General features: G+C 47.2%; 9 protein-coding genes across 9 annotated transcripts; 3 read left to right on the top strand and 6 right to left on the bottom strand.

Moving 5' to 3' along the window:
- Positions 1-493: 493 nt before the first annotated feature.
- FOMMEDRAFT_101929 (6-phosphogluconate dehydrogenase C-terminal domain-like protein) lies at positions 494-2,066 on the bottom strand (the record flags this gene model as incomplete). The annotated part of the gene is made up of 7 exons (XM_007262397.1): positions 1,944-2,066; positions 1,798-1,872; positions 1,660-1,722; positions 1,290-1,588; positions 1,049-1,215; positions 636-969; positions 494-577 (listed from the first exon to the last, which is right to left on the bottom strand). Exons 1-7 carry the CDS (start codon positions 2,005-2,007, stop codon positions 494-496), a joined length of 1,086 nt encoding a protein of 361 aa, XP_007262459.1. The 5' UTR covers positions 2,008-2,066.
- Positions 2,067-2,917: 851 nt separating this feature from the next.
- FOMMEDRAFT_131241 (NADH dehydrogenase alpha subcomplex subunit 2) lies at positions 2,918-3,365 on the bottom strand (the record flags this gene model as incomplete). Its single annotated transcript, XM_007262396.1, has 3 exons — positions 2,918-3,006; positions 3,094-3,200; positions 3,277-3,365. The coding sequence occupies 3 exons, from the start codon at positions 3,363-3,365 to the stop codon at positions 2,918-2,920; spliced, it is 285 nt and encodes a 94-aa protein (XP_007262458.1).
- A 150-nt stretch (positions 3,366-3,515) lies between these two features.
- On the top strand, positions 3,516-5,277 carry FOMMEDRAFT_101926 (uncharacterized protein). The gene is made up of 3 exons (XM_007262395.1): positions 3,516-3,694; positions 3,802-4,705; positions 4,767-5,277. The coding sequence occupies exons 1-3, from the start codon at positions 3,570-3,572 to the stop codon at positions 5,001-5,003; spliced, it is 1,266 nt and encodes a 421-aa protein (XP_007262457.1). The 5' UTR covers positions 3,516-3,569; the 3' UTR covers positions 5,004-5,277.
- A 200-nt stretch (positions 5,278-5,477) lies between these two features.
- FOMMEDRAFT_144356 (uncharacterized protein) lies at positions 5,478-6,859 on the bottom strand (the record flags this gene model as incomplete). Its single annotated transcript, XM_007262394.1, has 6 exons — positions 5,478-5,751; positions 5,818-5,929; positions 5,998-6,069; positions 6,123-6,223; positions 6,285-6,469; positions 6,547-6,859. 6 exons carry the CDS (start codon positions 6,857-6,859, stop codon positions 5,683-5,685), a joined length of 852 nt encoding a protein of 283 aa, XP_007262456.1. The 3' UTR covers positions 5,478-5,682.
- Positions 6,860-11,167: 4,308 nt separating this feature from the next.
- Positions 11,168-12,289, top strand: FOMMEDRAFT_101922 (uncharacterized protein; the record flags this gene model as incomplete). The annotated part of the gene is made up of 3 exons (XM_007262393.1): positions 11,168-11,424; positions 11,481-11,551; positions 11,611-12,289. Exons 1-3 carry the CDS (start codon positions 11,413-11,415, stop codon positions 12,287-12,289), a joined length of 762 nt encoding a protein of 253 aa, XP_007262455.1. The 5' UTR covers positions 11,168-11,412.
- A 2,018-nt stretch (positions 12,290-14,307) lies between these two features.
- FOMMEDRAFT_16847 (uncharacterized protein) lies at positions 14,308-15,525 on the top strand. The gene is made up of 3 exons (XM_007262392.1): positions 14,308-15,055; positions 15,127-15,287; positions 15,356-15,525. Exons 1-3 carry the CDS (start codon positions 14,316-14,318, stop codon positions 15,415-15,417), a joined length of 963 nt encoding a protein of 320 aa, XP_007262454.1. The 5' UTR covers positions 14,308-14,315; the 3' UTR covers positions 15,418-15,525.
- A 186-nt stretch (positions 15,526-15,711) lies between these two features.
- On the bottom strand, positions 15,712-16,917 carry FOMMEDRAFT_101920 (PHP domain-like protein; the record flags this gene model as incomplete). The annotated part of the gene is made up of 4 exons (XM_007262391.1): positions 15,712-16,127; positions 16,182-16,261; positions 16,316-16,707; positions 16,774-16,917. 4 exons carry the CDS (start codon positions 16,915-16,917, stop codon positions 15,712-15,714), a joined length of 1,032 nt encoding a protein of 343 aa, XP_007262453.1.
- Positions 16,918-17,381: 464 nt separating this feature from the next.
- FOMMEDRAFT_101915 (phospholipid-translocating P-type ATPase) lies at positions 17,382-23,163 on the bottom strand. Its single transcript, XM_007262390.1, has 9 exons — positions 22,597-23,163; positions 22,485-22,536; positions 22,391-22,431; positions 21,082-22,336; positions 19,546-21,025; positions 19,207-19,487; positions 18,775-19,143; positions 18,551-18,720; positions 17,382-18,486 (listed from the first exon to the last, which is right to left on the bottom strand). Exons 1-9 carry the CDS (start codon positions 22,982-22,984, stop codon positions 17,618-17,620), a joined length of 4,905 nt encoding a protein of 1,634 aa, XP_007262452.1. The 5' UTR covers positions 22,985-23,163; the 3' UTR covers positions 17,382-17,617.
- A 669-nt stretch (positions 23,164-23,832) lies between these two features.
- Positions 23,833-25,819, bottom strand: FOMMEDRAFT_151361 (uncharacterized protein; the record flags this gene model as incomplete). The annotated part of the gene is made up of 6 exons (XM_007262389.1): positions 23,833-24,016; positions 24,066-24,258; positions 24,331-24,436; positions 24,508-24,762; positions 24,841-25,551; positions 25,634-25,819. 6 exons carry the CDS (start codon positions 25,817-25,819, stop codon positions 23,833-23,835), a joined length of 1,635 nt encoding a protein of 544 aa, XP_007262451.1.
- Positions 25,820-26,344: the final 525 nt, after the last annotated feature.

Raw genomic sequence — 26,344 nt, 5'->3', positions numbered from 1 at the left:
GCTCATCAAATTAAATGCTTGTCTTGTCCGTCCGTCGAAATTATGCAATAACAATTCTGTACTAGACGTTTTCTAAATATTAAATAATGCTCGGCTCTTCTGTTACACGGAGCATATGTTGAGCAAGGGCTGGTGATAAAAGAAAAGACTACATAGCAAGGGATGTTTGATTGTTAGGAGAACTCCTAACGAGCTTTAGCTTAAATGGTCAAGCTTTCTTGGAATGAGATAGGTTTACAAACTGGTTAAATCATTTTTAACTTTGTAGATATGTATTCTGATGCATAAATGCAAGTAAATGATGTCGGGCTAATAGGTACGCCGTTTACTGGATTTTACCGTTGCAAATACGTCCTTGATTTTGATCTTTAATTATTTACTACTATACAATTCAGTCTATGCTTCTGTAGAGTTCTACCCTACACCATCTATAATTCTATTTATCCCAAACCAGCTATATTGTGTTTATACAGGCCAAGAAAACCTTTTACATTTACAAGTGCGTTTTACTATTATCTAGCTGCTTTAGAATCTGTTTCTGAGTAATAAACAGGCAAGCGTAAATCGTATCGAGGTGCTACCACAAATTAGCATCATATACAGAAGGCAATAAGACTGTGGATTGGAATACTTACTGGCGTAGGTACACTCAACTCCCTCGCCTTCCTTACGACCTCCCCAACAATCACCTCGATCTCCATAGGTTTCCCATTCTCACAATCCAGAAGCATACTAGGTTTATGTTTTGAATCGGCACGTCTATGGATGTTTCCAGTAGATTCGATTGTGCTTTCGACGATGGAAGATGGGAGTGCGACTTCGTCGAAACCCATTGCTCGGCCTACTGCGAGTTTTTCGAGCATGATGGCGCGGATGATGGGTAGGACTACGGGTTCGACGGTGGGTTCTTGGAAGATTGCGCGCAGGGAGTGGCGGCTTAGGGTGGAGATTGTTGAGAAGGCTATGTTCCTATTTCTTGTGTGTCAGGTATAGAAGGCAGAAGATCACAGAGAATGGGATATAAAGGGGAGTTGGATGGTTGACGTACCAGAAGTTCTTGCGGAAGCGATGTCGTTGGATCTCTGGGACTAGAGTGACTTCTGTCCCGCCTGCACTGAACATACCTCCGATATCGTTTAGGAGGTCTATCTCTTCTTGGGTTTGGGATTCGTCGGTGTAGTTTCCGGGTTTGTATAATCCCATACAAAGCCTATCCTACCAAAATAATCGTTTGTCAAAATTCGTACTTTTTTTCTGATAATGGACCAGAACAGGGACTGGGTCCTTACAAACGCGCTATGCCAAATAGCATTATCAGGCAAAAGATTCGCTCCAATATTTAACGTACAACTAAGTATCCTCGGTTCCGTCTCAGATACTTTGGTAACAGCATCGTACAACTCCTTCTCGATCTCCAAACCATTTTGCAAGAGGACGTAAGCTGGTTGTTGAGGGTATGCTTGTGTGTATGAAGGAGAGAGGAGTGGTGAGATGATAGAGCTTGTTGGGGTTAGTTCTGGGAGGACTTTGGTTGCTATTAGGACGTAGGAGTAGGGTCGGTCGAGGGCTTCGGTGAACGATGGGCATACTTTATTATATAAGAAGGGGGTGAGTGTGTTTTGTTTTGTTTATTTTGAAAGTGGGGTAGGGAGAGCTTACGCCTGTATGGTTTCCAGCCTGGGATGTCACCGTGCATGCCGCTCATAATGTGTATACCATCACCTGTATAAAGAATAACAAAAATAGAAATGCGAATTAGACGAATTGCGCGAGTCTTTGTAAATAGCAATCACGAACGTTGGACAGCTTCGTAATTACTCCTAGCGATCGCAGTTACGCGAGCCATACCGCTTTTCTGTAAGACGTATGCATCTTGGATGCATATGGATAATCATAAACTTATTAATATTGGTTTCACAAGCTTCGATCAGGAGAATAATTACATATCACACCCATCGCGCCGAATCCGACGAGCAGGACATCTCTCCGTGCAGATTCAGAAGACATCTTTCTAAGTGACTTTCTTAACGAATGTGGCTGAATCTTCCGCAACAACGAAAATGGGGGAGGACGAGGGCGGAAGATAAGGGAGAACATGAATACAGTAATCGAGTGAAAGAAGTTGTAGATGTAACACGTGCAGATCACTATGTATGACTCGTCTGTTTGCCAGTAATGGTAGGCAGTTTGACCTACGGAGTATCATGGAAAATATCAGTCCGGTCAATGATTTGTTTATACAATGCGGTAATGTTGGTTAATAGTCGTGCAAGTGATTGCCGTAGCCTTTCTGATACTCGCTATAACTCCTGCCGATACGTCAACAACCTTCATATATCGAAGACGAGCATCACACAACTGATTTGCAGAGCTGGTATCACTGTTAAATGAGTATCGCAATGATCCAAATGAAGCAGATAGTAAGCAAAATTTAGGCGCTATAGACAGTGAACACTTTTATTAAAAATGATATTGAAATCTATGCTTCGTCATAGAGACAAATGAATCTGCAAAAAAACACCAATGAATCCGTAAGAAACTTTCATTTCACCTGAGATAAGAACGTAGCTTAAACGTCAGTCACAGGCGATGAACAAGACGGAAATCACAAGCTTAGATTAGAATTTGGGGCCCGGTCATGATAAGTTGAGGCAAAGAAACCCGAACGGCATTCACAGTTCACAAATTACCGGATGGTGACGGTATCAAGGGGTTCTTCATGTTGAGTGTAGTGCAGGCCTAGAAGGTGCTCGATGCCGCGACCTGCTCCGACAGCTCCCGCCTCGGCACCAACTGGTCTCAATTATAGGGTTAATGAAATAACGATTGTTGCTAAAGCAAAGCGAAACATGCGTGCAGTTAGTACTCCATTTCTCAGGCACCGGGGTAGGACCAGGCCCACTGAGATTGTGCCGGTCTACGACGATGAGAGGAGCTGGGATATTTTCTGTTCGACATCTTTGGCAGAGAGGTTGTCTAGTTCTACATGTTTCTCTACGCCATATTCTAGAGTGCAGCAGCAGCAGTCAGTCAGTCAGTCAGTCAGGAAAGGGACGATAATAAACATTATAACGAGAGTGAGAAGACGCGTACCAAAGCGGGCGAAAGCTCTTGCGGGTGTGCCACTTGCCTCTCGGATTAGGACTGGCAGATGCGGATTGTGCTGTTTCAACGTCGGGTACGCGGTTTGAATAAACTGACTGCCGACCGACATTGGATGGCGGGTGTCAGCGAATGCATGCGTGATGGCGGGTAATGAGATGGCGGCTCACGTACCGTATACCAGCAGATGCGGGGCCTGACTGGGAGCAGAGGAGACGGATTTCTCTGATTGTCGGAGACAGGGCCTTTGTCAGCGACGACATTTGGGACGACGAGGGCAAGATGGAATAATGAAAGCTTTAGCTGATGGTTGTGTAACCAAGAAAGCGTGAGAATGAGATGCCATTTGAGACCAGACTGAACGCATTGCCGTGACTCTTGCGAGTCGGACTGTCTCGCTCGCTCGCCCCCACGCCCAATCTCTTCCCAGCTTCCTCCCCTCACCTGCCGTTACCGCTCTGAGCCCGATGGACAGCGGAAACAACGTGTACAATAATGACGCGCAGGACGATGGGAGACGCAATCGCCTCCCGTCCTTTGCAGAGGTCCTCGCAAGAAAGACGAGACCACCAGTCGACCTCTTCATGTTTTAGTCAGTATATTTGCGTTCCCCGTGCCCCCAGCCGACTCTTGTGCCTGGGCACGGTGGTATTCTCGAGCATATAGGAGCTTTTGCTGACCGTCGTTCTTCGTTTCTAGTTTATTCTTGCAGCGCGAGGGCTCCGAGGATATACTAGATTTCTGGCTCGACGTACAACAACACGAGAATCTCTGTCGCGCGTACTTCAAGGATGTCCGCAAGTCAGGGCGAACAATTAAGGAGGACTGGCCGCAGTACTGGGATTATGCGCGTCGTCGCGGCTCCATCTATGGTACAGTCGTCGGTATGGGTGGCAACACGCGTGGTGGCGACATGGGCACCAAGCGCAGCACCGGCAGCACCGGCGAAATGTTGGCCGAGCGTGAACGATTCGACCAACACGACGAGAAGGAGAGAGCTGGTGAGCGGAGCACGAGTCCTCGGTCTGTGACTCCGGGAATGCAGGAGAAAGAGCGATTTCAAGCTACTTCGCCTAATGATCAACCAGACCCTCCTCGTTCTTCCACGCCATTTTCGCTCTCTGGCAGGATATCAGCATTGCACAGGCGCGCCAGCCGGGCCCCGACAATCATCCCTCGTACGGCTGCCGTTTCTCGTATGGACCTCATCGCATCCGCAGAGCGGATCTACTTCAGATATTTATCGCCCCCGACACACGCTACAATGGCCGCCGATCCCTCTCAGAACCACGAAATATACCTCCCTCCCGCCTTGAGGATTCACTCCTTTATGCTATCATCTACTCGTGAGCCGAAAACCCATGACGAGCTCAATGCCATGGCGCAGATACCCGACATGTTCCATGCGCAGAAAGAGTACTGCTTCCGTGCAATGGAGCAAGATGCTTATCCACGATTTTTGCGCGCCAAAGCCTTTGGCAACTTGACACCAGTTAGCGCCCTTGTGCGACTTGTTCTTGGGCTTATTATCCTTTGGATTGGTCTGGCCGTCGGGTTTTCTCTTATTTTCCTTGATGTCAAACCTAAATCCAAACGTTTCTTCGTACGTCTACTCAATCAATCAATCTATTCTGGTCACAAAAATCTGACCTTTTCCACTCTAGCTTTTCATCCCCTTCACCCTCGCCATACTCTTCTTAATAAGCCATCAATACGAACTCGACCCTGTCCTAGTTTTCCTGGGCCAGTCGGAGACAACGCCATTCCGTACGCTTACTATCCGAGAGCCTTATGTCAAGAAGTTGCTCCTTGGGCGTGCGATCTGGGTTACGCTGCTTGTCACTGCTTGCGTCGCGGGTCTTACTCTTCTTTTCTGGGCTGTACCGGGTCATCGTTTGTAGATTGATAGGACATTGCATTTTTTTCTTTTATTTATCTGTAGGTTGTTCCTCTTCGCGTCTTTCGTTTGCTTGCCTTTTGCTTTGCCTTGCCATACCGCTCCATTCGTTTCACGTAATTGCATACCCAAGTTTTTATCCCTGAAATGTGCTTTTTCTCTCTTTTTTTTAATTATTGTCGTGATTTTATTGTCTTGATTCGTGCGTTTCTGTAACCTCACTTTTCACCAGGCGTTTTCGTGATTACAGAACAGAATCTTCTTTTCTCTTTATTTTTTTTCGGCCTATGTTTGATGTTTGATGTTTGATGTCTGCTCACTGCTTGCGGTGTTTGTATGCCTTCCTTGAGTTTGGTATTTTTTTCTTATTGTCATGAAAACAAATTGATTAATTCGTTGAGTACATGTTGAAAGAGGACAGAATCCTCTTTTCTTATGTTTGCTCACTGTTTGCAGTTTTGTATGCCTTGAGTTTGGTGTTATCGTCACGAAAACAAATGATTAATTCGTCAAGTACATATCGAGAGAGGCTGGCTTATCAAAAGTTTAAATTACCAGCGAGTTTAAGGCATGACGAGATGAAATTTTAGCCCGCTTAAGGGTCATCCAAGGTTTCACTAAAGGAAGGACGGAGCAAATCGAATTAACGGAGTCCAGGAGAAGCGAAAAGGTGGAAGGATAATTTAAGCAGTGGCTGATTCCCTCGCTGCTTTCCTCTCTGCGGTCATAGTCAATCCCCTTTCCTTATAGTGCTAGAGGTAGGAAGTGGAAGAGGGTGATTAGCAAAATCAGCTGTATCATGTCAGAAGAGTACCAACCAGTTTTTCTGCATCCGACAAGGCTCTCCATCTCTTGCCGAATTCTTTCATGACCTCGCTGGCCTTCAATCCCGTCGGAGCAAGACCTTTGTTACGTTCTTCAATACCGAAGCTGGAGAGTAGATGGTGTCAGTTGCTGCTAGAAAGAGTGAAACACCATTGGTATTCTCTGCTACTTACGCAAAGAAGGAGGTTATTGGGTGGTCGGGCCTCTTCACGTGAATCGCCCTCTTTCCCATCCTCCTACGACGCCTTTGCAAATGGTTAGTATTCTGTTAGGACAAGCCTCATTTTCTGTAACTTACTTGTTGAGCTCTTTGATAATGGTAGGGCTGGTGTTCTTGTAATATTCATCCCTCTTCTTCGCATATTCTACCTTAGCCGCGTTAAATTCGTCGACGAAAGGCTGAACAAATAATGTAAGTCTTCTTTTTGGATTGTACAACACAGACAAACGTTCAACTGACTTGTTTCTCTTGCTCAGAAAAAGCAGTCCAAATAGGACCTGCTTCCCTGCCGATTCTGGCCACGAATTCCTTGCCGGGTTCTCCTTCATTACGTTGAGCTCCTGCGAAGAATTTGCGGAAGAAGAAGGTATAGGGGTTCCCATGACCCTTGGGAGGTTTGTGCTCAGGAAGAATTTTAATCGTAGCTGGGAGGGAGAGAGGCGTAATATTTGACATGTGTCAAAAAAAAGAGATAAATTATGGAATATATCAGTTAACTTACGCGTTTTCTTAACAACTTTCTTCTTTGCCTTCTTTGGCTTTGGTTTTGGGGCGGCCTTCCTTTTCTTTGTACTCTTTTTAGCAGCAGGTCTTTTTTTCGCTGCTGTTGATTTACGCGCGGTGGTCTTCTTTGCTGTTGTTGATTTCTTGGCTGCCGGTTTTGCCTTTGCCGTTGCTGCAGCTTGTGCCCAGGTGACACTTGAGACAGAGAAACTGCGCGTTATCTGGGCTAGAGGAGCGCGCCGAACGACGAACGCAGATGATGCGAGGACATTTCGCGCTAGGACGCGCGCTGCTAGCGCAGGAAAGAGCATGGGAAGGCGATGAACGATGAGCAGACGACTTGTTGGGTGGAAATAAACGAGAAATCGAACGCGGGTTGCTACTTTGGCATCGCGTATTACTTGTGACCGTGATGGAACGTGATTGTGTTATGCTTACATATACACATATATTTTATTGAATTACGCCCCTATTTCTAGGCGACCCTAGGACTTCATCGTGTCATAAACTCGGTGTATACGCTCATCTGGGCGTCTTGTATCCATGTACACATTTTGGAATCCAGTGAAAACATCTGACTCGGTTGTGTCTCTGAAAGGCGCTTCTACTTTCTAGTGCTTCGTGGACTCGGAGACGAGATTTGACCTTTGCTTCCGCTGCTGAAACTAAGAAGGCCCTGAAGCCCATCCCCAATCGAATACGCAGGTGGTGTGATGGTCTACCTGTATCCACGCACATATCTTGGAAACCAATGAGTGTATCTAACTCAATTGTGCCTCTGGAAGGTGCTTCTAGTGCTTCTTGGGCTCGGAGGCGAGATTTGACCTTTGCTTCCGCTGCTGAAACTAGGAAGGCCCTGAAGCCTATCCCCAGTCGAATATGCAGGTAATAAGATCATCTACTCGTATCCACGTACACATCTAGGAAACCAATGAGCATGCACGGCTCAATCGTGTCTCTGAGAGGCGCCTTTTGTGCTTCTTGGGCTCGGAGACGAGATTTGACCTTTGCTTCCGTTGTCGAATCTAGGAAAAGCTTAAACGTGTCCCCAATCAAGTGTGCGTATTTATGCCACAGGACTGTTTCATGGCAAGAAGCGTCGCGGAGAGAAATACAGCCCGGCCGAAGGGTTCAATTTTAAGTCAATGTTAAGGAAAGGGCCTACTAAACGTCGGCGGCATGCTTCGTACTACGTACCTACTGAAGATGAAAGATTAACTCTATGGGCTCGTAAAGCGAATAGCATTACTGGTTTGATTTGACTGGAAGCTACGCGGCATCGTCTTGAAATGCCGAAGGAATTGCGCACTGGGAAGGCTCGGAGACGATATCTGACATTTTTGTTCGTTGTCGAAACTAGGAAAGGCTTACCACATGTCCCCAATCGAATATGCGGATTTAGTCCAAGGAAGTTTCATGTCAAGAAGCAGTGCGGAGAGAAATACAGTCCGGCCGAAGAGTTCAACTTCGTTTCGATTTTAGAGTGGGAGGAGGTGCGTTTACACGCCGTGGCATGCTTTGCCTTGCACACCTAGGAAGAGCGGTGCGGTGCGGTGGGGGGGAGGGGGTGAAGAATTAACTCCATGGATTCGTAAAACGAGTAGCAATGCTAATTTAATTTGACTAGGACTTCACGTCATCTTCTTGAAATTCTAATGCGTTCTAGGAAGTGTCTATCACTTCACGTATTCCTGGGCCATTCAGACACGATACATTACTCTTGCACTCGTTGCGTTTCTCTCTTGGGCTCAGAGACGATATCTGACCTTTTGGTTCGCTTTACTGAGGAAGGCTTAAACCCTCTTCCCGACAGAATATGCAGATTTGGGTCAAAAACGGTTTCAGGGCAGGAACCGTCGCGGAAAGAAATGCAGCCCGGCCGAAGGGCTTAATTTCAATTTAATATTAGGGAGGGGAGCTTCCAAGCATCGGCGGCACGCTTTGTCCTACATACCCAGAGGAAGAGCGGTTAACGATGGAAGTTTAACTCCATGGACTCATAAAGCAGGTAGTAATATTGATTTGATTTGACTAAAGCTGCACGTCGTATTCTTGAAATGCCGACGGAAACGCGCGCTGCGAAGGGTTAATATCACGTCTTCTTAGGTTGTTCCGACGTGGCACATCAATCTTGCTCTCGGTCCCTTTCTTCAATACAAATTAACTAATGCGGTGATGACCTCCGCCTCTGACACTTTGTAAAAAGCTTGATATTGATGCAATCTGTGGCGATGACGGTGTCCTCATACATCAAGTTCTCGTGGAGAAGTCTCCTAAAGGACATTTTGGTGTCTCCGAGGACGTCTCTGCCACGAGTAGGCGCCGTTGGACGATGGATTATTCCAATGCTATGCTTTCCTTTGATGACAGCGAGTAAGGCTAATACTAAAACGCCTTGTTCTGCCTGTTTAATTACGGCGGGATTGCCAAAACTTCTTGTTCACTCGGCCACACTGCTTTACGTCTGAAAGCTTTATTTGACTTTCTTCCTCACCAACTCTTGATCAACGGCGTCAATCTTGGTATGGTTGCATATGTAGCCAGGGTCAAATTTGTTGCCGTCCATGCAACGTGATAGTCAGCCTTTTGGCTCGAGTCATTCATCTCAAACATTCCCTTATTCAAAGCCTCTTCGCCGAGTGGCTATGTCCACTCGTTGCGCGCTTAACACGTGTTTATTTTCTCATTGCAAAGAGTAGGAATCCGGATACCTCACTGTTAGGGATTTCCTTGTTATGGTAAACCAGCTTCCTGGTTACCGTCCACGCAGGTGCGCCACTAAAATCATCCTGTATCGACCCTGAGTTTTAGTCCTCTCTTCAGAGTTCCGGACGATGAGGCTTGCAGAATAGAAACGTCACCCCAAAAATTGTTCGGCATGCCTTCATGGCTGATAGAGAAAACATATATGTAACCAACTCCAGACGGAGCCGTGGACGAGTCAAACGCCGCTGAGATTCGATCTTTCGTGGCAGTGGACGCCATTTACTCTAAATAGCCAGCTGACCCTTGAGGGGGAAATCCACAGATGGAATGCTCAGGAGATTGAAAAATAGTACAGTACATGCAAGTGAAAAGTGGTTGTGCCTGTGTTTGAACAATAAGCATTGTTATATCTCCTATTCGTTGTCTAAGGTGTAGTAGAACATTATTCTGCACAAGAGAGTGAGAGATTGTTATCTACTTATCGTGCCCATTTACTCGAAATGATGTCATCCTTTGTTAGTTGTTCCGAGTCGCCTGATTGACAATGACATTGGTAAGGTATGCCGAAGTCAAACGTAGACTTAGCATAAAATTGACATTAACCACGAGGCATTCGAGCTAGTAAAGACGGTCGATAGCTTACTGAGCACGCCCGCCGGCGGGTTCAGTAGTAGGATTAGCCTCTTGATAGCACAAATATTTGTTTAAAACAATGTTTGGGCTACTTTGTGCGCCTAAACCGGTGTTTCAGCTTTTTTGAGGCCGACTCAGCACGTGATACAGCAATGGTATTCCACCCTGCTGCGACAAATGCAGCGACATCTCGCTCCTAAGATTGCCCGGTTTACCTTGCAGAGACCCCTCATGTATGTGTATTAGACTGAGGTCAAGCGACACTCTCGGCAAAACATCCCACAGAAGAATTATCGCACAAGAAAGACGTTAGACCTACGGTGTCACAGTCTCAGATTCCGCCAACAAACGATCACGGATCAAGTACCCGACTGTACAATGTCCGTGTATCCTAGTTTAAAGTCCACTGATGAAGGATTCATCTCAGATGATCAGATGTGGAAGTAACTGTCACTGCAACTGGTGCCACGCATTTAGGTCGTATCTCGGTTGGCGCTCTAGCCCGCTACTCATTTCTTGAGAGGAAAACAACGACGCGTCGGAGCTGTGCAAGCAGCGGCTCGGCAATTCATGCGATCATCCTACATTCGAAATCTAACTGCGCACGTTTAGGTCGAGTACTGGAGAGTGGCCCTTTCCTCTTAACATTGGACTTAGGGCCGGACTGATGGCTCATGCTTAATCTGGACACGGACCGGGATGGACCCCGAACCATTGCTTGCTTATATCGAAACTTGATCCAGCTGTGCAATGGAGTGACCAGAGGCTCGTCTTTTGACTTATCGCTTCTACTAGGAATGAATCCGCGCCGCACTATGATGGCATCAATAGCTCTGAGCTGTCTATATTTGCACGTTGACTGTCACAGACCTGTCCCGGTGCCGTTGGTCATCGTCTCTGAAATATGTCGTTACGCAAAATATTAGTCGCTATGCTCTGCTACCTCACATGCTGTGACTCAACGATTGATTGCCAGTTCGTTTGCCAACATTCTCGAACGCGGTCAACTCTGTCAAACTGCTTCTCGTGCGGTATGTCATTGACTTGCAACGGTGATGGGGGTCTCTGGGCACTGCCTGCGCATCATTGTTCATTGCACAGGACTGAGGCCAGCTTTCGTCGAATTACTGGTTGGATGTCCAACCGCAGTCCAAAGTATGACTCAGCACCTGCTTACTACGCTTCATACAAAGAAACGGTATATCAAAATGACCGCCACTCATCCACCCTGTCACGGACACACAGAGCCCTTGCCTCGCCTCTTGTTTCTCTCCGTGTCAGAATATGTGATTCGCTCATGCACGTAATGGCGCTCGGTTTTAAACCCGGGGAATTGCGACGAGCATAAGCGCATCAGCAACATCCTAGTAGTCTGTTTTGCGCTCGCTCCCAGACATAAAAGCTGAGCAAGACAGATCATCTCAAATCATCTGTGCTACTTTATCCTAAACACGAAGGCAGAGCTGTTTCATATTGCCTACCACTTGCTAACCTCGAGACTCCTTCTCGATTGCCTACACTTTAAATGAAGTCAAGTGTGAGTATGTTTTCATTCAGTATTCTCAGCGACTCAATACGACCTCAATGTCGCAGCCATACATTACACTATATGACACGCCCTCTTCACAGTCGAATGGGTGGGCACCCAGTATCTGGAGGATAAGGTGTGTACGCTGTCTTCTATTCCTATGCGGAGCCGCTTAACGAGATGGTACTACTTTAGGTTGATCCTGAATTATAAGCGACTCCCATACCGCACGAAATGGATCGAGGTACCCGATATCGATCGTACCATGCGCCAAATCGGCGCCCCGCACACCTCAAAGCGCTCTGACGGGCGCCCAGTATTCACTCTACCAGTCATAGTCGATCCAATCCGGTCTCCCACCGCACCCGTCGTACTTTCGAATGCCTCAGCGATTTCAGAGTATCTCGAAATAACTTATCCGGCACGGCCCTTGTATCCGGACGGGAGCAAGGCCCTTCAGACGCTATTCGTCCATTATTTGCAGGACGTGTTCATGAAGCCCCTCCTGCCAATTATGATTCCCTTAAGTGCGCAACGGCTTAATCCTCGCAGTCAGGAATACATATTCCCTTCTAACCAACGGCCTCCTCCCGATGCAGGTTTGTCAGGTCCACAGCGCGAGCAAGCTTGGCAGGCAGTTCGCGAGAACTTCAAGACACTTTCAGACATTCTCGACAAGAACAGTGGAGAAGACGGCGATGGAGTGGTGGTGTCGGGACGAGACATTACATACGCGGACTTCGCGCTGTGTGCGATACTCATATGGATCGAGCGCGTCTCCCCGCAGGACGTTTGGCCACTGATTAGGTCTTGGAATGGCGGGCGTTGGGCTAGGCTCATGGATCGGTGCCGAGACTACATGGATGTCATGTGAGTCCCTCATCGGTTCGTCAACGAGATACGGACGGCATAAGCATACGCGGACGTTCGTCCGTCCGCTGTCGAATACAATCGGCAACTGGGTCCATCATAATGCTGCACTGGTACACACAAACTTCCCTGTCTTGCACCATACTCCAATAGATTTACATTAAGTTTAGGATGGACATGTAGAATTCAGACTCGCTAACAATCGCATCTACCTTATTTTTGTATTAATCACTCACAATGTCATATTTATTTTGCTCGATCATCCCGATGACGGTTTAGTTACGTCTGTGGGTCCAAATCTGGGGGCCGTGATCGCCACAAAGTCAAATGTCGCGTGCGCAGGGGCTTCGACTTTACGCGAACTGCGTCATCAACAACCGACTCGGATAGCCGTGGTGGTTTGATAATCACAAGGAAGCGAGATAATGAGACCTAGATTCGGAATTGCTAAGCAGTGCACGCCATCATGGCGTTCGGACATATCAATTTTATCAACTGCGTAGCGGTTCAGGTGAGATCGATCAGTCATCAGGAACGACAATCGCAGTTTCCCGTGCTTTCCGGTCCACATGTCAAGCATTGCTGAACTGACTGCGCCACGACTGTGCTCAATACTTTCCTTGTCATGAAACTCTGAGCAAATCGTCCACATGAATTTGAAACTATACTTCTCCCCAAGGCGATAGATGACAAAGCCATGAATGGAAAGAATACGTCCGGCTTTCTGTAAATTGCGGTGGATAGTCCTACTAAATCACTGATCTTTGGACTTTTGCTGCCGCCTGAAATCAGAGCACATAATCTTAACGGAGATAGCAAGAGCAGAAATTACTTGTGTGGTCCCTTGTGCTGAAGTTCGCTACGAGACGTGCGAATGGTACAGAAGCCTCAAGGTACATCAATAGAGTTTCCCAAGCAATGTTCCCCCAATGTCTGATGTCATTTGAAGTGATGTTCGGCAAATTATTGGCCCTGTGCTTCTTAAGGACTCACGTAGTCAATGGATTCCACGGATGCAACCACCTTCGATTGTTCAATTTTACTAAGCGCTTACAGTAACGTTAACATTGGACCTCAGTGGTAGGGTATAACAAGAAGCCAGTATGAATATCCCTTAGTTAGACTCCTCCTAAGTTCACTGACCTGAAATACGTCGACACCTGAAATATACCGACCAGGGAGAGTCTCTGATTTTGTTAAGCTTTTGTTGGTTCCAGGGCTGTCTGGATCACATAGCCGTAAATGGGGATCAATGTCGAAATATTTTTGGATGAGAAAGAAGATCAGCCGCTTACAATAATGCCCACCCTTAAAGCGGTCCTTAAGAAGGATAGCCGAAGGAAAGGCTTTGTGGACCCCACCGTTGAAATACTGGGTCTTGATGTGTCGAGATGCGCCCCAATTCGGAAACCTCTATTCTGGGTAACAGGGGAGGTGAGATAAATGGTTCATTTTCATAGATGGAGTATTATAAGAATCCTGCCCCCCAATGATAGATTTTCGAATCAGTTAACTTAGACTCGCCGAATATCAATATTGGTTCTTCCTGGTTCAATGTTCGTGGGGGAGGGGGGGCAACTTCAGCTCTGCAATACTAAATTATCACTTAAATCAACACTTACACCCGTTGACATATTTATTGAGAATGACTTACATGCACACAACCAATTATATGACGGGAGGTCAGCATTTAATAGGCCTGGAGTATTACAAGATCAGTATATCTTAACTCTTAAGGCTGTCAAGTGTTTGGGAATTTCGATTATGCAGGCGTTGGATACTACTAACTTGTCATGGCTGCCTTCAAACTTTGTATGAAGGGAATTGGACGCGAATACTCCGCTTGTATGTAAAAATAACCATCTGCAAGGTTACAAACTACGTTGATGTGAGAAGAAAGAAAGTGCATTGACTCGCGTCAATCGTACGCCTGTTTACGTAATACTGCTTACTTCACCATGACCTTCCTTTTTAATTTTTAATTCTACATTGCTCGAATACTCTTAACCACCAGATACGGTAGATATACCATGGCACCCTCACGAGCAGCGTATTCTATCTCAAACACAAATTCTAGCGATAATGACGATGACGACGCTCCAGAAGCCATTACTCTCGACCAATCGAAGGAGCATGCGAAACAGCTCAACGAAGCTCGACAAGCCGCCGAGTCCGATGCAAAACGCAAGAGGAAAGAGAAAAATAGACGGACGGACGAAAACTTGAAGAAAAGAGCTCTTGAGACACGAGGGGAAAGCACAAGCGCGCCGAAGAAGAAATTAAAGACGAGCGTAAAGGGGAAGCATGCTGAGGAGAGTAGCGTCTCGGACGATAGACAGAACTTGGAGGATAGAATGGAGCGCGCTATGCGAGAGGCACAGGCAGAAGAGGACGAGGATGGTGGTGATGCTTGGGGAGGATTCGGGGAACAATCTGAGCCCAAAACTGGATCTGGTTCTGACATTGAATATGGACAAGCCTCGGACGACTCAAGGTCAAATTCTGACGGAGAACAAGGGAACTTGAATTTTGCCGACGACTACGACGACACTGAGGAAGAGGAAGAATTCGACGAGGAGTTACTCAACATGCCTCCACAGAAGCAATCGAGGATGGAATACCTTCCCGATCACCTTTTTACTGATGCTCTTTCCAAGACGCAGGCTTCTAATGAACAAAAATCTCCACCTTTGAAAACAACACTCAAATCAAAACCCGAACGAAAACGCAAGCCCAACAGAAAGGGACGGACAAAAGATATCATATTGGGGTGAGTGGAAATGCTATCCCAACGATGAGATATTAATAAGTTATAATATTAACCGTTTTCCCCCATTTAAGCTCGAAAGTTGTTCGCAAAGTGGCCCCAAAAGTATCGCATATTACGTCTACTGCTTCACGCACTCTGCCACCAGGTAAAGTAAGGCGCTTTTACGAGGACCGTCTGGACCTTCAAGCAAAGAGTCGCAGCAGAACCCACAACGCTTGGGACAGAAAAGCAGGTACGTTCAAACTCCCTTTTCTGTTACATCTATCTTCAATGCCACTCATCTTACCATCTTGTTCGCAGCAAACATTGGAAACATGCGCAGCAGCACTTTACCAGCGGCCAACTTTGTCCGTAATGGCTAACTCATACGTCGGGGTACCAGTACCATCAGTGCAATTAGTATAAGTATTACAATGATGTAGTGGTTGTACTTGATGTGGCTATCAATCTCGAAAATGATTAAAATCAATATGGCGAAACGTCACTCAAGCCATGGTACCAGAGCACTCTACCGGCAGCCAAATTTGTCTGTAATAACCAGCAATATGTCAGGATACAGTGCGATGAATATTACAACAGTGTAATAGTGTACTTGATGCGGTTATCAATCTCGAAAAATGATTGAAATCAATATGGTCTTGAAATCTCACTCGAAGTCATGATGTATTTATCCCGGCGGCCGCTTTCGCCCGCTTCTTCTTTTTCTTATGCCTATGCCCTACGACGTCCCCCGATATCTCATTTGCTTTCGTCGGCGGCTCTTCTCCTAAAGCTTCGAATGGGCGCTTCGCTCCGTTGGCTTTGGTGGGTGGTTTGTTCTCGGAAGAAGCCTTTTCGAGCTCAAGTTCGTCCGGAGTGTCTGTTGGAAGGAGGACCGCCTCTTGTTGTTTGATGTCCGCATTGCTGCTGTTTTGTTGAGGTACGATATCGGCATCCGCTGATAGAGATGGAACGGCCGTGGGTTTAGATGATACACCGGAGTCTTGATTGTCAACCGATGACGATTGCTGTTGATTCATTGGCATTATGAGTGTTGGCTCTGATAGTACTGCTCGATACGTTTTTCGAGTTTCTGTAGTCCTTAGTTAGCAGTGGCTCGAGAAGGAAGTTGGTAGATTAGACTTACGAGCGCGTAACAGTAATGATTTAGGTGTAGTAGTTGCTGCATCGTGTGCAAAATTCTGAGCAAGTCCGAGGAGTGTGATCCTTAGACGCTCTATCTGTTAGAGTAAAAACTAAGTCATGACGAGTAATACGTACAGGTTCGCAACATCCCTAGGTGCACGGAGGTACTGCCCGTCATCCACGCCTCCACTCACAATCAGACCCTTTCCCTTCGTAACGCGTGCAAGTTCACGCGCAGCAGCCCACCAATTCCTCCGGCAATCTTCTCCTAATCCTCCTGTACCTCCTCCACCCAAGGCCCCGGCGTAGTCTATCTCAAACACCGCACCGTTCTTAATGGCAGTGCGTACCAGCGTGTGTTTCAAACGAAAGGGGAGACGCGGAGAAGTGAGCGGAAGGGATATGATGTGCGTCGTCAAAGGGGAAGGTTGCGTGTGAGTTAGGCAGGCGCTTGCTAGTGAGGCTTGGGTTGTTGGGTGGAGGGATAGGATGTCGTAAGAAGTGAAGAGTGAAGTGTTGCCAGTTGACTGAAACTTGTTTGAGCGAAGGAACACATGGATGGTGGAGGTGAAGATATGAAGGCGAGAACTTACAAGACCATTTCCCTTTTCGCTGTCTTCGTCTAGGACAATGGTTAACCGCTTTAGAAATAGGATGCCTGTCCCTTTCCTCAGTTGCTTCAGCAAGGGATCAAGAATATTAACATGGCTTCTTGGATCGACTTTGCTGGTAACCATTTGATTAAAAGCAATAACGGAATATCCTACTGTGATATATAAGAAGAAAAACAACAACAACAAATCAGTTTCGTGTAGCAGGAAAAGGGGAAATTGACGAAACATACGTCGTACCAGCAAGTCGATGCGAGATTCCAACTTCGCGATCTGACTCGCACTGTAAACAATGGACACCTGCTGCTGCTGGGCTTGCGATACGGGCTGCTTTCCCTTGTTTTTCTTGGATGTCTGCCCTGATGTCTGAGGCTGGCTTGCTGGTGCCGGCACAGGCACATTCAAGTCGAAATACATTTTCTGCACAGCCGAAGTGCGAACGGGAACTTAGAAATAGAATTATATGTGCAGCAGAGTATTTTATTGATTTAGGTGTCGATCACGGTCACATGAGAGAGTCCAAGCCAAATTGCATTCCTTTCTAATGTTACTGTAAACATCCAAGCCATAGAGGTAAATAAATAGGTGCACTAAGTTCATGTAGAGTACAAAGACCGTGAGGATGAGGGAGGTCCGTCAGCGCAAAATCCGAACAGTGATCACAAGCATCAATTGGAAGTGAGAGACAAATGAACGGGTGTGTCAAAAAGATTGGAAATCAGAGCTTTAGGCAAATTAAGTTACACGAAAGACGTAGAGATTGTCAAAGCAAAACAGGATGCAGAAAGTAGATACAAGAAAGTCAGGATAAAAATGAAGGAATGTGCTATAAGGCATGAGGTGATGTAGAATAGGTTGAGCCGGGTCTACCATGTGTATGTTCGTTGATGGTGGACGCGTCGTCCTCGTCATCCCATCCTTCACTCGCCGTCGCATATCGTGAATGCTCACTTGCGGCGCGCGATGCAGCTCTAGGATCCGACGAATACTCACTTGCTTGCGAGGGAGCTCGTGGGAAGGGAGAAGTCGATTGCATCCGTGCTGGGAAGGCCGATGGCGGACTTCGTACTCGCGTCTCAATTCCTCCGCCGCGAGCAGTTGGTTCGTTCCGTAATGGCGGCTGATATGGTAGTTCTAAGTTGTTCTTAGGTGGCGGTGTGTGAGCAGATACGGGTGTTGTTACTCTGGATATCATAGTAGGCTCCGGGTTGTAACATAGGTATTGTGGTTCCGGCAGAGGTGATGGAGGAGGAATGTCTGAAGCAGAATAATATGATGGGTGAGGTGAAACAGAGCCGGCACCAGGTGAAGCATGCGCCCCAGGTGCTAGGTAGTTCGCCTCATCAGGATCTCCGGCGACAACATATTGAGGTCCTTGTTGCCAGTCTTCTTCTTGACGAGCTCGGTTGGCTATTCCAACAGTCTGAGGCGGAGTCATCTCAAACTCTCCTGGGCTGTTCGCATATGCGGGTTCGTATCCAATTTCGTACTGACTGCCTGTAGATATGGACCGATCATGATAGGCTCGAATGGGCGTTGTCTCAAAGCCTCGATTCGTATCGCCAGTTTCAGGATCCTTTCGACGTTTGATACCGAGTCGCTTCTTGAGGTCTCCCCTGACCCACATTTCGCGAACAATGTCACGGTCGAGCGGGAAGAAACATGAGCGGACGGCCTTCACCACGTATCGGGGTGCTAAACATAGCCGTTAATATGATACATATAAAACGGATGAAGGCTGTCTGTTTGGTAAACTCACCCAGAGCTGTGACGACCGTGAGAAGTACGGTGACCCAGAATGTGACCTCGCCAAAGAGGACTACGACCTCGTTGTTGAAGTCGACTGACTCAAAGAAAGAATAGATAATTATCCAAATGATCATGACCAGGGACGAGCCAATAACAACAATCCAAGTGATCACTGTCCAACTGAAAAAAGCGATGTTTGAGCATGGCACACTACGAATAACATCAAGAACTCACTATCGAGTGTTCATGCCAACGTAGCAATTGACGCTGATGATGGCCGCGACAGCAATCGTTGTGCCGAAGTCCGCGAGAGAATCGATACCCTTACCGTTCCATGCCACGGCTGGTCCAAGAGACCATGCGAAATACGGGATAAAGAAGACTACCACCGATTGATAAAGGCCATCTCCCATGTACAGCCAGAACTTCAGCCGGGTATAATCTAGTCCACGAATCCCGCGTAAGTACAGTTGGGGAAATGCAAGAGCAGCCTTTGCATTAATATCCTGGTCGAATGCTCCCATAGAAATGACTGGCAATGACGAAAAGACAATGTTGTAGAGTAGAATGAATGTGTACTGATAAAGATAGGTTGCGTCGAAGCTGCAAACAAAAACATGAGGGTAAGAAAAGGTAAAAATGTCCTGCGCGAAACAATTGACGCACCTGTTGAAGGGAAGATACCAAAACATAGCCAGTGTCCAGATAACGTTCTTGTAGAAGAAGTTGGCATGCATATCCGCAACCCTCAAATAAGACCATCTTCCGTGGACGATAAGAAGTTTCGTCAAGAATCGGAACTGGCCAAAAGCATAATCCGCAGACATCGCAGCTTGCGAGCCTTCGAGGCCAAGAAGTCCGCACCCAACGTTTGCTTCTTGAATCATGGCAACGTCGTTCGCACCGTCGCCAATCGACAGCGTCATAGCGTTTCGTCCTTCCTTGACCTAGAACAATTTTTTTTAGTACAGGAGCAAAAGCGACGCAGCATTTCGAAGTACTCACGAGCTTAACGGTCAATGCCTTCTGCGCAGGGGACACTCGACAACAAACGACAGTCTCGCACTGTGTCGCCAAGTTCAAGAACATCGGCTTTAAATCAGGTTCCAAAGCGTAACGAAGCGTATCTCCATCAATAACAATACCAAAGCTAGCCTGAGCACCTGGTATGAAACCACGCGACTCCGACGTCCATCTCGGCGGCCCGAGAACAGACGCAATTTTATTTAGCCCAGCTTCTATCTTCGTCCTGGCTTCATCCTTCGAGGCAGCTGTCACGATCATGACGTCCATGTCCTGCTTGAGCAAGTTGCAACTGTATCCAATTTCGATTGCCGTTTGGACTTTGTCCCCGGTAAGGATCCAAAGCTTGATCCCAGCTCTATGCAGCATCTCGATAGCATCTGGTACGCCTTCCTGAAGCTTATCTTCCAAAGCTGTCGCACCGAGGATGTACAAAGAATGTTCAATCTTCTCGCAAGCCTGTTCGATAAGTTCTTCTCGGTCGTTCACTGCCGAAGCCGCTGCGTCATATATCCTTGCCCATTCAGTGTACTCCTCTTCGCTCAGAATGCGATAAGCGATGCAAAGCGTTCTCAGCCCACCGTTTGCGAAGTCCTCCATATCCTTCTGCGTTTTCACTTTTAGTTCCTGGTCTTGATCAGCTGCCAAGCGAGCATAGATGACCGAGTCAGCACCCTTCGTGTATAAGATAATCCGACCCTCTACACTGCGTACGATAACGCTCATACGCTTGCGTGTGCTGTTGAACTCGAGGAGTTTCAAAAGAGCGAAACGTTCCGGTCGACCCATGACTTCTATTTCAAGGAAACCATTTGCTTTCCCAACGAACGGAAAACCAGCATCTCTCGTCGCGGCGACTAGCGCTGCTTCATCCGGTGATTCCGCCTTGTAATCGACGTGATATGGCTGCATCTGTGGATCAGGTCTGTCCGCAATGACGGAATGACACAACGCCAAGGCTCTGAAAAATGCAATAAGATGCTCGTGCTGGGGGGATGACCGGTCTGAAAGTTCTAATGCGAGCTTCGGTGAGATGAGCGTGAGCTTGTCGGCCTGTTGCCAATGGTTTGTAAATCCGCGAGACATTTTCTGCAACATATCCTGCTTGAGTGCTGCCAATTGCTCGGTCTGCTCCTCCGGCGTGACGACTGCGTTCCCAGTCCTCATCGCAGAACCGCGTTGGGCCTCTGTGATTCCCTCCCCGTACGGTACGCCGTTCACCGAACATTTCTGGAACTCCATGATGTTCTGTGTCAGCGTGCCCGTTTTATCGGAGAAAATATATTCAATTTGTCCGAGATCGTCGGATATGTTCCAGGTCTTGGGAACGCATGCGGTGTCGTATGGAGCGTAAAACATGTCGATGTCCTGAGAAATAAAGAACGCTTGGATGGTCTTCACTATTTCGATGGAAATGTAAAGTGAAATTGGCACGATGTTCTGGAACACAATCAGGCAAGATCTGGAAACAAAAGGAAGTGAGACAGTGCGAATGAAATTATATTATAGGCCACGTACGCGAATGTGACAATACCATTGATGATATGAGAGCTTGACGGTTCGCTATCGGCTTCAAAGAAAGCTTTACTGGTATTTGTCTTGGCGTCGAGCACACCATTCGCAATGCCCGTCGCAAGACACATGAGTATCAAGACAATGAAGTTCACGACCACGTTGAAGTTCGTCTCTCGTTCAATCTTGCTCCGCTTACTAGGCGTGTTTCCACCGTTCAGCATGATCTTGGTATCCGCACCCGTGAAAACGACCAGACCAATGATCCAGTTCGTGTTCCTGACTGAACACCCACGGAGAAGTAGCTCGTTGATTGTCACTGGCTCCGCTTTCTCTTCTCTTGCATGTCGATCCTGATATCTCAGTACACCATTAAAGAGATATAGATTAGCATGAGGTGGCTCGGAGTCCAGAACGAAGCTTGCATGTTCGATGTCCTCCTCGCTCTGCAGAGAAGACGTAGCCTTTAATGACCGTCGAGGCTTCAAGTTTGTCTCACCATCCAAGTTCTTCGTCTCGAGATAGCATAGGCCATCCTCCTCCGAAGTGGATAAGACGACAATGTCGGCCGGGACTTGGTCATTATCGCGTAATAAGACAATGTCCCCCACTTCGAGCTTCTTCCAAAGCGTGCGTTCCCAACGCGCAGTTCCCGGCGTTCGTCTGTTCCAATCGATTACGCCAAGTACTTTCTGAGTCTGAGACCGCGTAGACATTGCCTCCCCTGAAACTTGACCCAATGAGTCGCTTCTTGGTCGCTTGCTAAGACTTGAAGAAGATGCTCGGGTCGCGTAACCAGGCAACGGTGGTACTGGCGGATATGAAAGCGAATAGTCACTCGGATCTCCAATTTGGGAGTATGCAGAAGCCTTTCCAAGCGTAACACTGCTCGCGTCAGGTCCTTGGTCGTGCGCTGCAGCTGTCCTATCGCTATCGCTCATGGCATCACCCATTTCACCGTTTCTCTGAAGTACGATGCGTCCCCAAGTATCGGCCTCCCGCTCTCTCAGTTTCCGTACACCCTTTGTAACTTTCCCAGGTGGGTTGAGACCCAAAGCCTTCTCGTACCACGGACGAGGGTCTTTGGGTTGATTTACGTTTCGCCAGTCACCGAGCTTCGTAGCGGACGAAGTATTTACTTCTTCGTCCGTTATTGCTCTCCGATAGTCTTCTACACCATCCTTGATTGCTGTAACTGCTAAAATGAATACCAGCGGAAGCATGGATATTTGCGCTGCAGCAGCACCAAAGACAGGGAAGACTGATGCGAGTGTTATCTATTGCTTATGCAATGTAATTATACGGCATGACATACCTTGGATGAGAACCAATGCCAGGAAGTAAAGATTTGCCACTCTAAGAAAAGCATCAGATCGACTGCTGCCATCAATAAATAAATCAAAGCTCACCGTCGAAATTGTTCATAAAGATTCTTAGGAATAAATGATAAAATAGTATATTCTAAGTAAGTAAGTAGACGTCAGATAAGGGTTCAACATGGCAGAACAAACTTAAACTTACTTGTAGTCCGCACTTTGTTCCGTACATATCGCGCCAGAGGTTCACCATTCGCATCACACTCCGAAGGTGGGAGCGTCGAGTTGACATAGATGTTTCTCCTCTTCCCGACAGGTTGGACGGGCGGTTTCCCATCCTCGGTAACCGCACTGTCTGTCTCCGATGATTCCGCCTTCCGCTTTTCTTTGCTCTTTCCCCGGAATAGCTTAAGGGAACGCTGTCGGAGCCTCGACCTGCGTCTCTGGACGCGCTGCTCATCCCGAAACGACTCTGCGATAGTAGAAGCCGCCGTACGGACGGTCCGAAGCCGGAGCTCCGGGTCTATAGTCTCGTCATTCTCCTCGTCCGTGTCCAGGTCGTCCGGATGGAGGTGTTGTCTAAACAAGCCCATATCTGCAAGCTCCTTTCTGCTAAGGGACGCGTAGAAGAAGACGGACGCGCAGCGCCGATGGTATAATCAAAAAGGCTGCCGGGATAGGTATGGACGTGACCTACGCACGCGCTACGGCGTGCAAATCGTCAACCAAGCAAGAAGAGCGTGTTGGTGGATGAGGAACGAAGGAAGCCTTGAGGGAACGGCGCGATGATGGCAGACTGGGAGGACACAGGGAGGGCTGGTGCATTGCATTTGTCCTCAAGCTTGGCACACACAGATATCAAACACGTGACGAACCCCTCGCTTACACTCAAAATGATGACTGCTTGCGCCCCTGTTCATTCCGTCCCGAGCTTTAATTAACTGCATTCTGCAAAGACTAGTCCTACTCGTTCTTACTCTGGACCTTTGCCTGCACGTTTATTGTAGATAACTTTTCCTGCCTGCAGACGTTGCAAACAAGGATGACTCAATATAGAGAGAGTCCGTCTGAAACCGGACTTTCTCCGCACGCTGTTTATGCTGTGACTTCTAAACCCCCAGGCTTCCCGCAGCGAAACCAATCACGATCCACCAGCTGGTGGGAATTTATTCCCATCAATCTCTCTTCTTTCTCTACTTTCTTATTCACTTTTGCCCCTTCCAGTGGTCCGTTGCACACCCGCCCGTCCACGAGAATTGCGCGCAGTGTTTTTATCTATAAATACTCGCTTTGCACGACGGTTTCCACCCAGGACTGCGCCGCCTCGGTTGACTCGGTCTCAACGGCAATTTTTACACAGTCCTAATGACACAGAAGTTCAAATTTGTTAATGATCATCAGAATCCATCAAGATTGGTAGAGCGTTCTTATGATGAACGGCCTACAGATACCAGGCCGTGTCTATTCGCAGACCCCCATGGCGCCCACGGCTTTTGTCAGCTGCCGCAGTGGCAGCCGTTTCTGTGTTTTTAATTTCGCGAAACGGAGAGATCTCGCTTCTTCCGGCCGGTCCCTGATCTACACCATGACGACACGTCATCACCGAAAGCATTAAATAATTATTTCTGGTTTTCTATTAGTATTAAATTCTAATTTTCTCTTCTCTCATTGTACAGGCTCGCTATTAGTTGTTGACTAGCCTCAAAGTCAACGAAAATATCCGACTTGTGTAAATCATACCCTCCGTACGCTCCGCATTCTTTCCTTCGGATGGCGCACGTTGTAACCGTACACGTCGCAAATGAGATAAGGCGCAACTTTTTTAGGCTTGGGAGTTTCACGACGCCTACGACGCTTGCTCTACATCCTGTCAATCACGCCGAAAGTCGCATTTAGACGGGATCTCTACGAAAGCAACCAGGGGGAAATAGAGACACACCTTCCGTGCTTTCCTCGGCTCCTTTGCCAAAATAACACAGCGCAGAGTTATCCCACTCGAGACTTTCCAAATGCTTCGCGCCCTGTAACGCGTCAACATAATCATGCTGACAATAATGATAATTTGTTTTAATGAAGGTGCCCTGGGTTTCATGACGGGCAACACTAAAACACTTACGAAGCATCCAGTGATCCACGCCGCAACAATATCTGTCGTACTCGATGACAACGCCAAATGACGCAAATTTGGAAAATATGCCACGATGTCCATCAGCCCGGCAGGAGTCATTCGATGCAAGTTCCGTATCGTTAGGCTCTCCAATTCGCGTCCACGGAAGTTTGATAAGATCTCGCTGAGGCGAGCTGTATGACACCATTCTAGGTCGAGGAAGAGCTCTTTCAACGCGACTGCTTGGTTACGAGCTCGAGCGTTCTAAATTGGTTGAGATATTTCGGTCAGTGAGAATGCATGTATGTGGATATTAAAAGCACGTGCTGAAACTAAACTCACCAAGAAGTGTCTACTCATAAACAACGCCACGTCTCCATGTTTATCATATATCGCAAGTTCCTCGATCGTGCCAATAGAAATATTCGAATCGAGAACAACAGCTTCGTTCCTTACGAAGGTCGACATGCTATCACAATGCAAGGACACTCTCTTCAAGTTCTTCGGTAGTTTCAACGACTTGTACGCTAGGTTAAACACACTCAGGCCGAACCACTCGACGTTAGGCAGTTCTTCCTCGGAAAGCAAGCGAAGACCTGCACCGCGAAAGCCTACAGTACGCAGATCCAGAAGTCGCAAAGTCTTGTAGGTTTTTATACGAGAGACAGCGAGAGGTGTCAAAAGATCAGCCTTGTCGATACAAAAAGCCGTCAAGCCAGTAGTCGCAGTCAACAGCCTTTCAATACATCTCTCAAGATCATTCTCCGGTTCTCCTCTTGCTAACGCTGTGAAAGTATACCCGGAGACGCGAAGACACAAGATACGGACCATAGAAGCCAAGTCAGGATGCGATGCGACATAGTCTAGGATATGCACAGATTTTCGAGAACGCTTCCAACCGAGCGCCCCGCGAGACTTAGCTGCTCGTAAGTAAGATGCTTGCTCGACTTGATGGGATAGTTGGACGTCTAGGGTTTCCCAGATATATGGCGTGGCGATTCTGTTTAAACGCTTGGATACGAGTCGGAGCGCCACATGGTCTGTTGGGGGAAGCTGGTGCAGGCAAAGCAGTAGTAGAAGTGTTTCATGTTTAGCACTGAACATAGAGATACATAAATGCAAATAGAAGACTCACGAAACGCATCTCCAACATATATCGAGAAGAGGGCTCCCAGAACCAAGAAGATCTTTTTTCGTAAATCGGCAAAGCAGGAACAGCTCGGGCATGACGGCAGATGTAATCAATAAGCTCGTCGGGAAGAAAGTCGAAGTACGAAGTCGAGGTAAGATGTTGGCTTGATGCTACCGGCAGAACAGACATCACTTGACGTCCGCTCAGTCAAGTTCTAGGAAGAAACACGTTCATAATAAGCAAAGAACTGGTGAGGCTGGGAGGGATGATGCAAAGTTGACTGAAACAGGGATAGCACCAGTCATTAGCGTTCGCCTCCTTACCCCGGTCCCTGTACGGGCTGACTGCAAAGCTAGACGAGACTGAGACAGTGCAGTGTAAATGCTAAATATATTCACATTACTTCAACAACAAGCAACGTTACATCTCGTAATTACATGAATGTTAATCAAGGAAATCAATAAATAGCCTTTGTCCTGTAGAGCACAGTCCGAAGTGTAGACTTGACAAAGTAAAGCTCGAAGAACACAGTGGAATAGTGTGGGGGAACACACTACCACAGTACAGAAACAAAAGCTAATAAACATTACAGATCGTGAAAGCGGAAAATGTTCGTGAACGTTATGTACATTAGAAGGATAAGAAAGGTCGTTCAGCACTCGGAAGGAGTATCTTCGTCAGAACGTGAGTATAATGAATATCAATGGAGCAGAA

Source organism: Fomitiporia mediterranea (genome assembly GCF_000271605.1).
Source record: "Fomitiporia mediterranea MF3/22 unplaced genomic scaffold FOMMEscaffold_1, whole genome shotgun sequence".
NCBI classification, from domain to species: domain Eukaryota; kingdom Fungi; phylum Basidiomycota; class Agaricomycetes; order Hymenochaetales; family Hymenochaetaceae; genus Fomitiporia; species Fomitiporia mediterranea.
Note: the sequence above shows the minus strand (reverse complement) of the source record. Positions and strands in the feature narration are given on the sequence as shown.

What these genes read in the sequence shown, in the direction of transcription:
- FOMMEDRAFT_101926 (XM_007262395.1), top strand. Translation starts at nt 3,570, where the DNA reads ATGGACAGCGGAAACAACGTGTACAATAATGACGCGCAGGACGATGGG. An exon ending in GTCGACCTCTTCATGTTTTA is followed by an intron (nt 3,695 to 3,801) that starts GTCAGTATATTT and finishes CTTCGTTTCTAG; the next exon opens with TTTATTCTTGCAGCGCGAGG. An exon ending in CTAAATCCAAACGTTTCTTC is followed by an intron (nt 4,706 to 4,766) that starts GTACGTCTACTC and finishes TTTCCACTCTAG; the next exon opens with CTTTTCATCCCCTTCACCCT.
- FOMMEDRAFT_16847 (XM_007262392.1), top strand. Translation starts at nt 14,316, where the DNA reads ATGGCACCCTCACGAGCAGCGTATTCTATCTCAAACACAAATTCTAGC. An exon ending in ACAAAAGATATCATATTGGG is followed by an intron (nt 15,056 to 15,126) that starts GTGAGTGGAAAT and finishes CCCCCATTTAAG; the next exon opens with CTCGAAAGTTGTTCGCAAAG. An exon ending in CGCTTGGGACAGAAAAGCAG is followed by an intron (nt 15,288 to 15,355) that starts GTACGTTCAAAC and finishes TCTTGTTCGCAG; the next exon opens with CAAACATTGGAAACATGCGC.
- FOMMEDRAFT_101915 (XM_007262390.1), bottom strand. Translation starts at nt 22,984, where the DNA reads ATGGGCTTGTTTAGACAACACCTCCATCCGGACGACCTGGACACGGAC. An exon ending in CTTTATGAACAATTTCGACG is followed by an intron (nt 22,432 to 22,484) that starts GTGAGCTTTGAT and finishes TGCTTTTCTTAG; the next exon opens with AGTGGCAAATCTTTACTTCC. An exon ending in CACGGTCGTCACAGCTCTGG is followed by an intron (nt 18,487 to 18,550) that starts GTGAGTTTACCA and finishes GGCTATGTTTAG; the next exon opens with CACCCCGATACGTGGTGAAG.